Source organism: Trichosurus vulpecula, chromosome 1, assembly GCF_011100635.1.
Source record: "Trichosurus vulpecula isolate mTriVul1 chromosome 1, mTriVul1.pri, whole genome shotgun sequence".
Lineage (NCBI taxonomy): Eukaryota > Metazoa > Chordata > Mammalia > Diprotodontia > Phalangeridae > Trichosurus > Trichosurus vulpecula.
Genome location: NC_050573.1, coordinates 177,696,786 through 177,714,824, shown reverse-complemented (window position 1 = coordinate 177,714,824; position 18,039 = coordinate 177,696,786). Strand labels below are relative to the sequence as shown.

General features: G+C 38.0%; 1 protein-coding gene across 1 annotated transcript in view; it reads right to left on the bottom strand.

Annotated features, from left to right (window-relative positions):
- SYCP2L (synaptonemal complex protein 2 like) overlaps positions 1-18,039 on the bottom strand; it is a 71,838-nt gene that overhangs the window by 50,498 nt on the left and 3,301 nt on the right. Inside the window, exons 5-12 of the mRNA XM_036742621.1 lie at positions 16,164-16,268; positions 15,371-15,395; positions 10,065-10,150; positions 9,654-9,742; positions 6,917-6,951; positions 6,246-6,388; positions 2,889-2,941; positions 2,390-2,435 (exon numbers count right to left, since the gene is read on the bottom strand). Coding sequence (XP_036598516.1) covers positions 2,390-2,435; positions 2,889-2,941; positions 6,246-6,388; positions 6,917-6,951; positions 9,654-9,742; positions 10,065-10,150; positions 15,371-15,395; positions 16,164-16,268 — 582 coding nt within the window. The remainder of the gene's footprint in view (positions 1-2,389; positions 2,436-2,888; positions 2,942-6,245; positions 6,389-6,916; positions 6,952-9,653; positions 9,743-10,064; positions 10,151-15,370; positions 15,396-16,163; positions 16,269-18,039) is intronic.

The window sequence follows — 18,039 nt, the reverse complement described above, 5'->3', positions numbered from 1 at the left end:
AGCCCTGAGTGACTTTGAAGAAAAGAGATTATTTCAGTTTATTTCCTTGACACCTTGCCTTATGACTATATAGTTTTGAGAGAGACAAAATTGCTTTATAAATGAATTTTCAAACTGTGGTACATCAATATAATGAAATATTACTGTGCTACAAGAAATTATGAATATGGTTTATACGAAGAAGCATGGCAAAACTTACATTGACTGATATAAAGTAAGCAGAGCCAAGAAAACCACATGCACAATAAATATAGCCACGTAAATAGAAAAAAACAACCACAGAAAACAACCGAAAGTGAATGTTACAGAAGTAAAACAAATGAACCTGACCCTTAAGAAGCAATGAAAAAACAGCTCCCACCCATTCCTTTGCAGGATTATTATAAGGAAAGTTCCACATAAATGCGGAATAGCATTAGGGTGAGTGAATTTGTCAAAGTATTGTTTCTCACAGGAATATTTAAATTTTTAATAATCTCTCTATATAATTAAATAAAAGCATTATTTTCTGTTGTCAAAAAATATTTATTAAGTTCTTTTTATGTTCCAAGCTCTGTGCTAAGGGATGGGGATATAAAAGAAAGGTTAAGTGCAGTCTCTGACTTCAATTCTAATCGGGGAGACAATATGAAAAAAAATATGTGGAAGGAGAACAGGCAATAGCAGAAAATATTTGCAAAGATTTTTATGATAAACTCATTTTCACCACCAAGGACAGTAAATCAAGCCACATTTGAATTTTTAACATTATAGTCTTGGATGTGTTTTTACCATTAAATATGAGACACACACACTCTCTGAGGAAGATGATATGGGAGAGGAAGACAAGGTGGGGAAGGGATGCGAGGGTGGCAGGAGTACCTGGAAAGGCCTCTTAGAGATAAATACTTCAGTTGAAAAGCTTAGAGGAAGCCAGCGAATTGCAGAGGCAAGGAAGAAGCACAATCTATATAAGTATCAAGCATTATCAATTAGGTGGGGAAAATATTTTAGCAAAGAGCCTCCTGAAATTACATTGTGTATAAATTGTGAATAAAGAATTATCCATCATTGTCCCCATGACCAAGAGTATTTCCAAAGACTAAAGTTTTTCACAGTAAAAATTTCAAAAGTAAAACTTGGGCATCTTGTGATACACTCCTGTTTCCACATCCTAATTTGTTTTTCTCTATTATAATTATAGTCGTTGTTTGCTCCCTCTCCGCCAGGATGATTCCACATTCACTACTGACTTGGCTGAGGAGTCCTTGCCTGTAACCACTATATCCAAAGCCCCAGCCATGCTGCCAATTTTCCTCCCAGCTCATTCTCCATCTATACCAGCTGCCTCACTTCCACACCTCCCTTCCATGACACTACCCTGAGGCCTACTGTACAGCCTCAAGCTGTTTTCATTGATTGCCATAACTTTCTTCTTCTGGTTTTGTATTAATTTTGATCTTTGTTCTAATAAGTTGGTGGTCTGATAACATGTAGCTGACTTAGTCAGGACTCCCAAATCAGCACTGAGTCATTTATTGTCTTTTAAAATACAATCAATTTCTTTTCTTGTGATATTACTTGGGGCTTGCTCAGTCTAGAACTTTCTGTTTTCTGAAAAAAAAATCCATCATGATAGGTGAGAGCCTTCTGTGTAGTCTATTAGTCTTTGCTCGCGCGCGCTCTCTCTCTCTCTCTCTCTCCTGTTTAGTCTTTTCCCAACCACCTCACCTAGCCCCTCCTCACTGTGCTGAAGTTGACAAATATCAACATATACATTGATTGATAATTTTCAGAATCTTATCAAATTCTTCACATATGGATTCTTTTATATTTTCCATCCTTGGCAAGACACATACACAATTAAATGCAATTAAAATGACTTGGTTCCTCCAGTGGTATGTAGCTAGACAACAATCTCACATTTAGAATACCAACAGCTGAGCTAATGTTTATAGATAATCTAAGAACTCTGTAGTACTTAGCATTTTCTGCCCCCCTTTTCATCATCCTACTACCATCACTACATAAACGGAAGGCGGCTACATAAGATCAAATGTGACTTTGTGTTTTTCTGTGCTTATTAAATTGCCGGAGACAAGCAACTGATCACCAAGTGGCCAAACAATTGGTGGTACAGCTTTCTGTACTTAGGTAGGCTGTTTTGACAAAGTCCACATGGGATATAAGTGGGTTGCTGCGACTCTAAATATTTCAAGTATGATATAATCTTGACAGGTATAGCTTTTAGGAACTGAGTCACATCCATATGCCATAATGAGGCAATGGAGTAAGATTTTCTGACAATTTTCCCATACCGTAATAAAATAGGTTTCATATTCATAATTAAATTGACTGTATGCAATGAACATGCATGGAAGGAGGGAAAAGGAGAAGGAAATAATATTACCTCATGTCCATCGACAAAGGCAGCAATACATGGAAATGTATAAACCCTGCAAAATAGCATACTATTAGAAAAACATGATTTGAACCAAAACAAAAATTTAGAAGCTTTATAAACAAATGTTCTTATAGGAATCAGGTGTGTTGTTAAGTCCTTTGGACAGAGTCAGGCAAAGATTCCAACTAATAAATCTCAAAACTGGTTGCTAACGAAGTTGGTCAGAATCTCTAACAGAGAAAGGAACACATCTAGGATCATAGACAGGTGAAAGCCCTCTAGTCTATTTCTCTCATTTGACATATTAGGAAAACTGAGGACCACAGACGTTAAGTGACTTGCCCAAGGTCACACAAATACTAAGTTGCAGAGGTAGGATTCAAACCCAGGTCCTCAAATTCCAAAGCTAATGTGCTTTTTTCATTTGTTCTTCTAAAATACCAAAGATACTTCTAAATTCCACTGCTGCCAATAAGCCCAATGGTATTCAAATTAACATTCTTACCTTCTTTTGTCCCCGAGCTTATCATTTAGGCAATTAAGAAATCTTCTACTGTCCTTCAAGATAAAACAAGTGGTGAAATAGCTATTTGTTTGTTTAAATTAAAGATTGAGACTATAAAGCAAATTCTTATTGGCTTGTATTTCACTTTTAAAATGCTAACAAAGAGAAATTTTTCACAGCCCCAAAAGAGTTTGACGGGAGTAAAATAAGACCACTTTATGGCACAAGGTTGAACCAAGGTCCACAAAAGTCAGAATTGTCACAAATTCCAAGAAGAGAGATACCTGGGACATTTTTCTAGAATAATATTGTTCTTCAAGGGAAACCTTAGGTTTCCAGTTTGATGTACATTGCCATTTTTCGCTCCCTTGGGAAGGTAAACAAGTTCTTTTCAATATGCCATGTTAGAGTATTTCATTTACCCATTTTAAGTTTCTTCTCTCCCTCCCCTAGTCCACTTTTGATGACACATAAGCATGGATCATCTGAATACTTTCAGATGTATTTGCCCAGTTCTTTTTTGGATCCCTTTACCCCACTATCTGATGGTAAGCACTCTGAGGGCATACATTCATTTTTGCATTTGCCTAATACAAAAGCTAGGAGGATAAACTTTCCATTCTCTGATCTCCAAAGTACATTTTAAAGTTCAATAGATTTCTGATTATTTATTATTTCTTATTCTTACCTCTGTTCCCTTTCATTATTAAGAAAGTGCTACATCCACTTCTAGTAAGACTCCTTATTTTCTGACAAATGTTGCAGGGGATGTGAAAAATCTGGAACACTAATACACCATCACTGGAACTATGAACTGATCCAGCCATTTTGGAGAGCAATCTGGAATTATGCCCAAGGAGTTATAAAACTGTGTATACCCTTTGACCTAGAAATACTACTATTAGGTCTATCTCCCAAGGCGACCAGGGTAAAAAGGAAAAGAATCTATATGTTCTAAAATATTTATAGCAATTCTTTTTGTGGCAGCAAAGAACTAGAAATTGAGAGGATGTCCCATCAATAGGGGAATGGCTAAACAAGTTGCGGTATACAATTGTGTTGGAATACTATTGTGTTGTAAGAAACGATGAGCAGGTTTATTTTAGAAAAAACATGGGAAGACTTGCAGGAAATAAAGAAGAGGGAAATGAGCCGAACCAAGAGAACACTGGATACGGCAACAACAATATTGTTCAAGGAATAACTGTGAATGGCTAAGCTATTCTGAGTATTATAAATATTCAAATCAACTACAAAGCACTATAAAGGAAGATGCTATCCACCTCCAGAGAAAGAGTTAGTAAATGGAGGTATGCATAGTATGGTTTCACATATATACACACATCTATACATATATCTGTGAAACCATACTTTGCATGTTTCTACTTATTATAGTAATTAATAGTTTATATATATATGTGTGTGTGTGTGTGTGTGTGTGTATACATACATATATGTATGTATACACACACATCTGCATCAAAAGGTGTCCTCCTCTAGTTTGGAGTAAGGAGGGAGGGAGATAGCTTGGAATTTAAGACATAACAAAAAGTAAAATAAAATATTTTTAAATGGAAAAAAGACTCCTCATTTTTCATGTCACTTCTCGGAGTACTAAGTAGACATATTGTTAATATATATGTACATTTTTTCATATAAAAGAGACTGCCATTTTTTCTTCACATCAATTAACATCTTGACTGCTTTCAAGAGCAATCTATCCTCTCCTACTCCCTTCCCTCAATCCAAATTTTGATTATCTGTCCTATGGAAAAATGAAGTGTCAGAGAGGGCAAAACTTGTATCTATGGTACACATAGCTGCCATTTGAAAAAAAAATTATATATATATAAAATTCTGTGATCTTTTAGGGTAGACCCAAGTGCTACAAGGAACCTTAGTGGTCATCTGAGGTAAAATATATTGAAAACTTCAGATTTAGTTAAAAGTGGAAAATACTACCACTCTGAACATAATTTTTGTTTAAGAACAGGATGACATCATGGGTTGTCTTATAGGTAAAAAGATAGTATTCTCCAAAGGAGCCAATCCCTCACATTTAGCCTCCTCAACCTTGCCTCCTTAATTTCATTCAACGATTTATTTCAGAATGCAAGGTAAACTGGGCAACAAAATTCTAGAAGTTAATGCTGCTCTATTCTGGAGAGACACACAAGGACAGGAGCGCCCATTCATGTGTTCAAAAAGTTCCAGTGGACCTAAGTTGTCTGGAAGCATTTTGATCAGTTTTTTTTTCCTCTCTAGACTATAGGGGATTTGGAGCACTGAGGTGGTACAGTGGGTAGAGCTCATCTTCCTGAATTCAAATCCAGCCTCAGACACTTACTAGCTGTGTGACCCTGGGCAAGTTACTTAACCCTATTTGCCTCAGTTTCCTCATCTGTAAAAATAAGCTGGAGAAGGAAATGGCAAACTACTCCAGTATCTTTGCCAAGAAAACCCCAAATAGGGGTCATGAAGAGCCAGGACTGAACAACAACAAAATTGGGAATTTGCTATTTACAAAGCCCATGTTCCTTGGATCATGCAATGTTATTCCTGCATTGTACATCAAGCTAATTTTCTTTATGTCCCCAAACACATTATGAGAATTCCCACCTTTCATTGCTTTAGTCAAGTTCCCTCCAATTCTAGAATGCTGCTACTCTATTCTCCTAAACCTATCTAACCTTCAAGGTTCATTTCAAGTCACAACTTCTTCCACAACAAGCATTCCAACTCCATCTGACTTACCCATCCTAGAGCACTTAAAGTAGCAGCTGGAATGGCCACAGCAGAAGCCTTCCAATACAACCCCCTCATTTTACAAGTGAGGAAGTAAGTCCCAGAGAAGTTTAAGTGACTTGCCCACAGTCATACAGGTAGCTACTGCCCACAGGACCTGTTTTAATGTAATATTTTACATTGTCTTTTTGTCATACATAGGTCTCCAGTGATAGTTTAAACTTCTTAAGATTTGCAACCATGATCCAAGACATTTCCAAAGGACACTATCCACCTCCAGAGTACGAACTGGAGGCATCTGAATACATACCAAAGCATACTATTTCTCACTTTCTCTCTTCTTCCATTTTTTGGTTCAAGTTTTCTTCCACAAAATGACTAATATGAAAATAGGTTTTACCTGATTGCTTACTGTCTCAGGGAGGGGCAAGAGGAGGGAGAGAAGGATAGAATTTGGAACTCAAAACTTTAAAAAAAATTTACATGTAATTGGGGAGAAAAGCAAATTTTTTTAAAAAGATCTGTGGCCATAATGTTGTACCTTTTGTACACCCCATTGTATTTAAGTGCTTAATATCTGCAAAATTGAATTTTCTAGACAGGGTCTCTTACTGTCTCAAATTCTCTGTCCCTTATCTCTTTGAAAGCTGCAGCAATGGTGTCATCTTCAAACAACCTATGGGCAAGGTCAGCTTGAACCCTTTTGCTCATCATCCTGCACAAGGCTTCAGAAAAAGCAACTTGCAGATCATAATCTAAGGATAAAAATGTCAGGAATGACTATATGCTAAGCATAAAATAAAAAGTGATTCCCCAAAGAAGCACTTAGCTGCCCTCAAAAATGCCCTCTTCAGAAACAAGCATTGCTTCCTTATATTAAGAGGAGTAAAATTTACTTTACTAACCTTCATACATTAAGTATTTTGGTACCACCTTGCAATCTACCCAACTAAACATACAGATTCAAGGCCCACAGAATACAGGCATATTAGAAGAATCCTTAAAATGCAAAAGGATACTTAAAACTATTTATGAGATGCATACATTTATAGATAAACATTTTAAATTAAGTTTGTTAAAAATTCCTATGGAATAGAATTACAAGATTATCCAAGATGGCTTCCCATGGTAACTAAAATAATAGCTGATATTTTAATTATTTTGTATTATCAAAATAAATGCCCTATTTTAATTTGATCTGAATTTAATTCTCACACAAGTAAAACAAACAGCAGCATAAAAATACAAAGCATTTCCAATTAATAATGCTCTAAACATCATACCACCTATGTCCAGAATTGCCCTGGCAAAGCCTTTCCTGAAAAAAAAATTAATATATGTGAGTTCGTTTAAATTACAGAGTGAACAGTAAAATGTTATATATAAGCAATAGACAATTAGCTTTTTATAGCCATTGGAGGTATTTATAAATGAAAGTGAGGTTCCAGTATTGTACCTTCTCTGTGCCTCAGTTTTCTCATCTGAGAGCTCTAAAGTCCTGAGTGTATAGTTTACACCTCTTAGAAGGAATGGTCCTTTATGCTCATTGCGAGTAGATCTGACATGGTCTGCATTTGATAATTTATCAGTTTTCAAATCAGGTTAAAGTTTGATTTGGGAATTTCTGAGATTTCATTAATTAAATGAAGTGATAACTACCACATCATCCTAAATTACATATTTTCTATGGTTCGACCAAATCCAAAATAAAAAATGAAACACTGGTGAAGTCATTTTTAAAAAAATCCAAAATAATTTTAATCTCCATTTTATAGGTATCATTTAAAAAGTCTTATGGAAATTTCAAGCTATAACTCAACACAAAATATAAGCATTAGTTCTCAGTAGTCAATTAGTCAACTAATTTGTGCCTATTTAATCAAATTCTAAAGAAAAAACAACTCCAAAACTGTAATGCACATAATTCTACTTAAAAATAAGCTGTCTGGTTTTGCCATATCGATGATCTCCACCTTTAGTCTAAAGCCCAGAAATATCTTGAATTGCTCAAAAATATACTTCTAAAACTAAGTATAGGCAGTTTATATCACAATTATAAGACTACATTGAAAACTATCTTAAAAATTGGAGGAGATGATCCCAAATATCTAAATATACAGTTAAGATTGGTAAAATCACATATAAGCAGAACCATAAAAGCATCTTTTCCAATTTGATCTTGCACTATAAGAAAGCCTCAACTGTAAAATGGGGATAATGATAAGACTTGTACTAATTGCCTCAAGGTTCTTGGAAGGAATGTACTTTATAAACCCTAGAGCTATGCAAACCTGAAGACTTCTAATCCGAAGCCCAATTCAACCACTGTAAAGATCCTTGCGTGGTACTTACTGGTAATCCACAAGCTCCATCCCCCATTTTAAGCATCCAGTTCTGATACCTGGGAGTCATCCTCAACTTTTCACTCTTACTCACTTGTCCTGTGTAATCAGTTGCCAAATTCTTGTGGACTCTCTTTTCTCCAGTCCTTTGCATCTGTTTCTTTCCTTCTCACACACCATCCTAGTTTAAAGCTTTCATCACCTGTTACCTAGATTATTGCAATAGTCTAGTTCTCGGGGGTGGGAAACCTGCTGCCTCAAGGCCACATGTAGCCCTCTAGGTGCTCAAGTGCGGCCCTTTGACTGAATCCAAACTTCACCGAACAAATCCCCTTAATAAAAGGATTTGTCCTGTAAAACTTGGATTCAGTCAAAAGGCCGCACCCGAGGACCTAGAGGGTAGCATGTGACCTAGAGGCTGCAGGTTCCCTACCCCTGGTGTAGTTGATGTTCCTGCCTCCAGTCTCTCCCCCTCTGTAAGTCTCTACGTAACTGGCAAAGTGTCCTAAAATAGAATACTTTGTCACTCCTCAGCTTTGCACTAAATTTAAACTAAAGACAAACTCCTCTATCTGGCCTTTACAACCCATAATAACGAACTAGCCCCAGTGTATCTTTGCAGCCTCAGTATATGCATGTGTGTGCACGTGTGTGTGCGCGTGTGTGTATAACACACATATAACATATATAACACACATAGACCACATATAGAACATACATAGGACACATATAACATATAAATATAGGCTATAACATATGTAACATAGACGACATATATGTGATGTATATAACATATGTATATAACATACATAACACACACCACACACACACCCCCACACACACACAACCCCACACACACACCACACATGATATATAAAACATATATAACGTATATAACATGTATATAACACGTATATAAACATAAACATATACACACACACACGTGTACTGCTTTACTTCCCACACTCTTCAAATCAGGGAAACCATCTTACAGTTTCTTACACAGGACACTCCATCTCCCTTTCATGCCTTTACACTGGCCATCCCCCACATCTGTAATGTACTATGTCCTCACCTCTACCTCTGAGAAGTTCTCTCTTCCTTCAAGACACAAGCCAAACAGCACATCTGCCTCCTCGAAGCCTCTCTTGGTCTCCCAACTGCCAGGGTCTGCCCTCCCAAACTCCCTCACATTTATTTTACATTTGTTCTGCATATATTTGTGTACACATACATGTGCATGTATATGTATGTGTATGTTGTTGGGGAGACGTGTGTGTGTGTCCCCAATAAAATATAAGCGCCTTGAGGTTAGGGATTGTTCCACATTTGAACCTATATCTCTAGCTAGTACAGTGCCTAGCACAGTTAAGATGTTTAATGAATGTTTGTTAACTGATGGATCTTCTTATACTGTGTAGACAGCCCATAATTAGTGACCCAAGAGACTATCTCTCCCTGAGCACCTAGTTTTCAAGAAGAAAGTGTCTCAGGGCCTAAACACAAACGAAGGACACAACGTAATACTCCAGACTGAGATGATATATAAAGCACTTCACAAATCTTAAAGCACTGCATAGGTATTAGCTATTGTGGCTATACTATATCATATTTTATGTTGTATTATGTCATATTATATCCTTTGTAACATCCCACAATTGGCTATGAGGTTACTTACATAAGGAAGAACCTGTTTTCTGATAAATGAAGTTTCTCTCTCTCTCCCCGAGGCACTTTTTCCAAGATGGAGTTCAAAGTCCTTAAGCCCTTTTAAGAGAGCATCAAAACACATACACACACATGCAGATGAAGTATGATGCGGAAAGTCAAATATGATTCCCACCCCACCTCCCCGCCCAGATTTCCTAAGCTTTTCTACAACCTAAAACTGGAAGTTATCTGAGATGCCATTTAACCCAAATGCCTTATTTTGCAAATGAGGAAACAGAAAATCAAGAGAGGGTAGATGACCTGTCCAGTCCCATGTCCAGTAAATGTCCCAAGTGAGATTAAACTCAGCTTCCCTGACTCCACATCCAGTCTTTCCACCACATGATGCTTTTCACCATTTTCATCAGTTATAGCATACCTCCTGTCGAATCAAATAATTAATAGTCTTGTTTGCCACTAGAAGTCCTAAGTTAAATAAGAATGAATCCAAGAGCTGGCTTTTTCCTAAAAGCAGAATTAAAACATGGATGAGGCACATGCAAAAAAAGTAACAATACAACCATTACCAAATTTAAAATATCACAAGATGGCAGGAACCCATGCCATCCTAGGTAAAGTTGCAAAATAAGCTAAGTTTGCCATTGACACCCAACGACCGACCTTCCTTTCTACACTCCATTGCTTTTTCTAGGGCACTGGACCCACCCCCACATATACCCCTCAAGTGCTTTCATGATAAAAGTCAGGTGTGCTAAAAGTGTTTATGGTGGGTTTCCTTTCCAGGGAAACAGTCCAGTTAAAAGATAACCTTTGAAATGGGCGATGAATCTCTAATAATGGCAGTCACTGGTACTTGCCCAGGAGAGAGACCTTGGGGGAAGAAGTTACTTCTAATCTTGGTCAAATCGCACACTATATCGGCAGATGAGCAATTTGTAAGTTTTATCTTGATATGAACATGTAAGTTGTTATTGTCTCATAAATCACTGTCCTGATCTGAGCTGCATCAGGTTCACATTTATAGTTCAATGCCGAAAGACAGCTATTAACTTCAGGTCCTGGTCTTTCTGTTTTCCTTCTGTAAGGATATGAGAATGCAGACTCCTGCTATGCAGGAATTTATGGAATTCATGTTTACACGCAAGAGTATGATTCTACTATAACAAAAAGGTTCAGTAGAGTAAAGCCATTTAACTTTTTTTTAGCTTCTACTGCAGTGAGGAACCTCGAGGCCACATGTGGCCCTCTAGGTCCTCGAGTGCAGCCCTTTGACTGAATCCAAACTTCACAGAACAAATTTGTCAAAGGGTCAGGCTTGAGGACCTAGAGGGCCACGTGTGGCCTCAAGGTGGCAAGTTCCCCACCCCTGCTTACGCTTTGAACTCCAGCCCCTTCCCAGGTGCCACAGCCTTTGGCCCTCCCTAACTACAGTCATCTGACCATGAACTACCTGTGCCCTAAGAACTCCCATGTCACCAATATCCTAGTTAAACCCTTGGGGTCGTTTTTCTTTACAAGTTTATTCCTTTGCATGACAGCTAGCAAACCCCAGCGTCCACTCCTCCAATTGCTTACATTCAGAACTACTGTCTGCCTAGGCAAAGACTTCTTTCTCCTGTTAACAGGACTTTAATTCTCCCCAGACCTACCATTCCCTATTGTCTGGCCTCCCCTTCTACTACATATGTCCTCTGGAGCTCCCACTCTATTAAGTTCTTCTTCACTCCTTTCATCTTAATTGAAACCAGATTTTCCCCAACAGACACTATATCTCCCTTATCACCTTCTTCCAGGCCTGGTCACTACTTCTCTAACAGCTCTCCGATTGACAAAGCCAGGAGATGATAACATGCGGCCATTTCTGGACCCTTGCTCTATTACCATCCCTCGACGACTTTTGAGATACACTCCATCTGATCGCACTTGTCACTGTCACTGTCTAGGTCCCTCTTTCACCTGCCTCAATAAGTCCAACACCTTGCTCTTCTCCACTCCAAATCCTGCCTTCATCCTTAAGAAGCTTCTGTATTCCTGAATATCAACGGTTCCCAAAACTTCTTGGCCTCAGGACCCTTTTACACTTAAAAAGAATTATTGAGAATCCCTCCCCACCACAAGAGCTTTTGTCTATGTTGAATTATATTTATCATATTATAAATTAAAATATCTTAAAATTGATATTTTCTTAGCATTATCATATTATAGTATCTTAGTATTTTTATGAAAATAGATTTGACTTTGTGGACCCCTTAAAAGAGTTCTGGGGAGTTCCTCTGATCCCCTAGGTCACACCTTGAGAACAGCCCCTGTTGATGATACTTAGAACATCCTAGGCTCATAGTTCAACCTCCTTAAAGGCTTGCTCTTGACTCTCTCCTTCTTCTCCCCCTTTCTCTCTCCCTTCTTCCTCCTCTGTTTCCCTTCCTCCTCTCTCCACTTCCCCCTCTTTTGGTATCCTCCTCTGTCAGCTTACAGGAAACCTTCATAAGGATGCTGTTGAATTTGAAATGGTAGTGGACCATATCCTGTTCTTTGTGACTTTGTTCCCTGAGGCACCCCCACTCACTCATTCTCCTGAATGTGGAGCCTTATCTTCAACTCTTCCCTCTCCCAGGCTTATCCATCCTTTACATGCAACCCTTTCTCTCTATTCCCATCACCACTATGCGAACATCACCTTGGCCTCTGTAATCATCTCTTAGCAAGTCTTCTCACCTCATCCTTTCTCTACTCTCCAATTACTGACTTTTTTCATGCATAGATCTGGTCATGTAAGTCACACATCTGCTCAAAAATCTTCAGTAGCTACCCATTGCCTAAAGATCACACTTTTCCATCTGGATTCTTGGCCCTTCATGACCTAGTGTTGCCCTGCTTTTCCAGATTTATCTTATATTACTACCCTCCCTGCACTGTACATTACAGTTTCCTAATATGCTCTGCCTATGTCTTTGCTCCTTATATAGCCTAGAGCTGGAATGCTTTGCTCTCCCTCCCCCAATAAATTATTGAATTTCTATCTATCCTTTTACAACCTAATTCAAACGATACTTCCTACATAGAGCTTTCCCTGATTTCTCAAGTTAGAAATCGCTTTTCCCTTCAAAATCAATATAACAGTTGGCTTTGCATAATATTGTCTATGATATTTATAAAGTCTTCACTCTACTAAAATATAAGCTCTAGGAGGACAAGTATTTTGTCTAATTTTTTTCCTCTCTTTGGCATCTAGCACATGGGTTATTAATAAATCTTAGTTAAATGAATGAATCATAACCTCCCCTCTTCATTAATCCTTCCGTATTCCACCAAGCTATTAGCAAAGTTGAGGAGGATAGTTAGAAGAACGATCAGATAGGAAATACCTACCAAATAAAGTAAAAAATTCTGACCTTAGCATTGAAGGCCCTCCACAAGCTGGCTCCAATCTACTGGTTCAGCTTTACTCCATGTTTCAAACAAGCTAGATCATTCTCTATCAACTCCTCCTGCACAGCCTTTGTACATAATTCCTGATGGATGCCTGGAATGAAATTCATCCTCTCACCCCGGACCCCAGTCTTTTTCTGGGGAAGTCCTTTCATTCAAGGCCACACTTGGGGTTTCTTTCTCAATAAGCCCTCTCTGACCCTTCAAGAAGGTGAGGTCTCCCTTCTAAAACTTCTCATAGCACTTGAACTCCCTAGACCATCTCCTTTGCTCTCATTATACTGTCTCCCTGGCAGTGTAGTTATTCTGTACCTCATTATTCACAACCACCCTAGTAGAGTAAGCTCCATGAGAATAGGGTCCCTTTCACATCTATTTCTGGATCCCCCACATCTAACAGATCCATATATATATATATATATATATATATATATATATATATATATATATATATATATATATATATATATATACATAATGTTTAATAATTATTTGTTGAACTTAATTTGCACTTTCCTTCTTGCCTTGCCTCCTTCCCATACACCCCCATCTGTACAGTTATCACCCTAGTCTAGGCCCTGCCATACTGGCATCTCTGCCTCCAGCTTCTCCTCTCATTAATCAGATCCCTATCAAAACAATCTTCATATTGCATAGACAGATCTAATCACAGCCCTCCCCTACTCAGAACCTTCAATAGATCCTCCTTGCCTAGAGAACAAAAAACAGATTCCTTATCCTATACATCATTCTCCACAATTAGGCTCCAATGTGCTTTTAGTCTTTTCTCCACATTACTTTGGCTCAGTGTTCCAGCTAAATCCACTCCTCTGATTTAGACTCTCTCCCCTTAATGCAATTGCACAGGCCCATCACCATGCATGAATAGCCTCCCTCCATTGAATTCCATCTCTTTGAGGTCCAGCTCAGACACCAGTAACTCCATGAATCCTGGTTCTCCCAGCTAGAATTCCTTCATCATTGAATCTCTTATGTTGTTCTACCTGATGTTTCTCATATACTCAATCATCTTCTTACAATATAGTCATACACTTCCACTTTGCTATAAACCTTAAGGTAAATGTGGGCTATCATTTTATTATTGAAAGCAGGAACACTATTAGTTTTTCATCTTTCTTTCCCCAGGGCCTTTTCAAGTATTATGTTCAATAAATATCTGTTGAATTAAATCAGTCCCCCACCCACCCAGAGTTTAAGCATCCTTGGGTAAGTTCAATCAATCAACAAGTATTTGCTAAGTGCCCACTGTGTACCAAGCACTGTGCTACAAGAAACAAAAGACGGTAACAGTCCCTGGTCATAAGGAGCATACATTCTAATGGGGAAGACAATAAGTACATAAATATAGCATAAATGGAATGTGAATGAATACAAAATAATCCAGTAACAGCTAGCTTGAGAAAGAGAGCATTAGCAGTAGGGGGAGGGGGTAGAAAGCAGAAAAGGTTTCATGAGAAAGATGGTGACAGAGCTGCTGACTGAAGAAGAGTGGACTCAGTGAGGCAAAGCTAAGGAGGCAGCGCATTCCAAGGATGAGAGATGGCCAGTGCAAAAGCAAGGAGACTAAAGATGGAACGTCCTGAGTGAAAGACAATGAGGCAGCCAGTTTGGCTGAGTTGGACAGTGTGGGAGGGGGAGTGCTACCCAATAAAGCTGGAAAGATATGTTGGGGCAAGGTAGCAATGGGTTTTAAAGTATAACTTACGAATTTCTATTTCATTGTAGAGGCAACAGAGTTGATTGAGTGGGAGAATAACAGGTTCAGATTTGCATTTAAAGAAAGCTGTATTGGTAGTTCTGTGTAGTATAGACTTTAATAGGAAAAGACTTGAAGGAAGTTTTTGTTGTTTTGTCAATTAGTCATGTTCCACTCTTCGTGGCCCCATTTGGGGTTTTCTTGGCAAACTTATACTGGAGTGGTTTGCCGTTTCCTTCTCCAACTCATTTTACAGATGAAGAAACTGAGGCAGACAGGGTTAATTTGCCCAGAGTTAAGGACCAAGTAAAAGGCTTTTGCAATAATCTAGGTGAAAGATGAAAGCCTGAATTAAGTGACTGGAAATAAGGTGTCATACAGGAGTAGTGTTGTGAAGAAATGGCTAGATTTGGATAAGTGAATTGAGGGAGAATGAGTAGAAGACGACAGTGTTCCTGAATATGAAAACCTGAAACCCAGAATGTGGCTTTGTGGTGAGTTCAAACAAGACATCTGAAATGTTCTGCTAGCATTTCTACAGATCATCTCTTAATTAAAGCAGCCAGTAATTTACTTACCCTTGTGACTGCATTTGGAAATAACCTAACAAAATGGGAAAAAACATATGAAGAATGTGAAGGAAACCATACAATAGCTTTATAAAACATTTTAAAATTAAGCTTTAATTTAAATGCAAGGGTTCTCTGGATAGAGCACAAGTCCTGAAGTCAGGAGGCCCAGAGTTTAAATCAGGTCTCAGACACTTACCAGCTGTGTGACCCTGGGTAAGTCACTTAACCCCAACTGCCTCCCCCCTCCAAATAAATAAATGCTAGGTTTCTTTATCTGAAGTCTGTGAACTTGTTTTGTTGACAACTTTATATCAATATAATTGGTTTCCTTTACAATTCTATGTATTTTATACTTTTAAAAAGGCATTATTCTAAGGAGGGATCCACAGCCTTCATCAGACTACCAATTTTGTGTCTAAACACAAAAAAAGGATAAGAACTCCTATTTTAGTGCTATCTCACTGGAGAGCAATAGGGGAGAAAAAAGCTGATGATAAATCTACTTCAATTTCAACCCCTTCATATGTCCAAAAATAAGTCCTTGTTACCATAGCCATTTTATGGAAGGGAAAAAATCTCAACCTTTTCCTATAATATACTCTTCCTCAGTCTAAATTGCCTACAAGGAAATGGTTTCCATGTTAGGTAAAATTCTCAGAACAAAGTTGGGAATACTCACAAAGCTCACATCTTACAGACACTAAAGTTTTATAAAGAACCTCAGGATTCTTGACATTTCTAGTTAATTGGATGGCATATGGCTAATACTGTAAAATACCCATTCCCATTCTTTTCTTACCAAGGCAGTGTTTAAAAGGTCTTCTATAACTTGAACCAAGGCCATAGTTATAGTTAGTTCTCCACTGGTCAGAAATCCAATCGTTCTTTCAAACCAGGAGGCCATGTACAAATAAAAATATGTAGTCATGAATGACCATGTCACTACTATCTATTCAACTAAAAAAGAGCTTATTTTATAGAATTTCAGTCTTACAGAACAGCTTCAAAAAGAACTAGTTTTTTTTAAATCCACTTTGAAGCCTCATACATAAGGAATTTCATTCTACAGTACAACAGATTTTCTACTGGACAGAGACATATATACAGGCAAGGTCATTTTGCTAGATACAGATAGGCAGCATGTTACAGTGGGTAGAAGACCAGCTTTGAAGTCAAAAGACCTGGGTTCAGGTGCTGACTCTGACATACAGTAATTATGTCACCACAGGCAAGGCACTTACTCAAAGGTGTACTGTTAAATATTTAACAAGAGGAAGATGTATGCACACATACTTCTAAGTTTAAGATGCATTATTAACACTTTAATTCTATATAATTAGCAACAAATCAAGCTCTGATTTGTAGCAATTGCCAATTTATGAGGTGTAAATGCTCACACTGAAAATTAAACAATGGCCTCCAAGACCAATACACCCTTAGATTCACCTCTAGTGATTTAAGTGTCTATAGAGTGACTCACTCTATAGACAGTTCCCAATCTATATCTGTGAAGGGATCTTCCCCACCTGGAATTACATAAAATATGAAATCACAGGTCTAGACCAAAAAGAAAAACACACTCAGATAAAAGGATTATGTAGAAATTACAGGGGCTCTAAAAATCCATTTAGTGCAGGATTTCTTAAACTTTTTCCCGTCACGACCCCTCTTCTAGTTAGGCTTTGGTGTTGCATGGCGCAAGGGCATGTGCAAAGCATCCAAGCTTTGTGTTCAGAACCAAGGTTGCAGTGAAGTTGCCCAAAGCAATACAATCAAGCACTGCCAGAAACACCTTGGATTCATTACAATTTGATTTTGAATTAATTTTTGGCCATCGCTCCTTCAGAAACCTTTTAGTCTTGCCAAATTTTTCTTGACCCCATATGGGATCATGACCCAAGTTTGAGAAACTCTGAAAATGGAGCATGAGTGAAAGACGAGAAACCCAAATTTGAGACAGTGCTACAGGCATGGAAACTTCCAGAATTTTCAACATTGATCATGCTACAAAGTCTGGCTACAGTCAAGGCTTTTTTCCTGGCAAAAAGATTTCAAGCAACCCATTTCTTGGGGTTCAGTGCAGGTACCACCTCTTCTAAGCTCTCCACCTCCCTACCCAAATTTTCCTGGAGTCATTTGTCTGATCTTTCCTCGAACTCTAATCACCCTCCTTTTTATTATACTTATCTGTCTCCATTACCTATCCCTCCAATAGACTGTAAACTCTTGCTGGACAATTAAACATTTGTTGAATTGAAGGATATATATCCAATTTTATACAGAAAGTCAACAGAAAAATAAGACTTGTTTTCAAAGATTCAATTTTCAACACATTTCTGGGGCTATCTTTAGAATTTTGTTGTGGTTGTTGTGGATTTATCAATATTTATCAATCCAAAAAGGTAGACCATGAATAGAATTGACAGTGCTGGATTAGGGGATAGGCAGGGCTGGAATGGTGATTTCATTGGTGATGCCCACCTAGATTTTTCTTGCCCAGGGTCACGCATAGGTCAGAGGAAGTACCCAGGTCTTCCTGGCTTCAAGGTCAACTCTGTAGCTGCTAGGCCATTTTAATCTCTTGGTTTTGGATTAACCATAATTCACCACTATGGTTTTCTTACTTGAAGCATAGGCAAAGAGTAGTAGAAAAGATAACTATTTTAACAAAATAG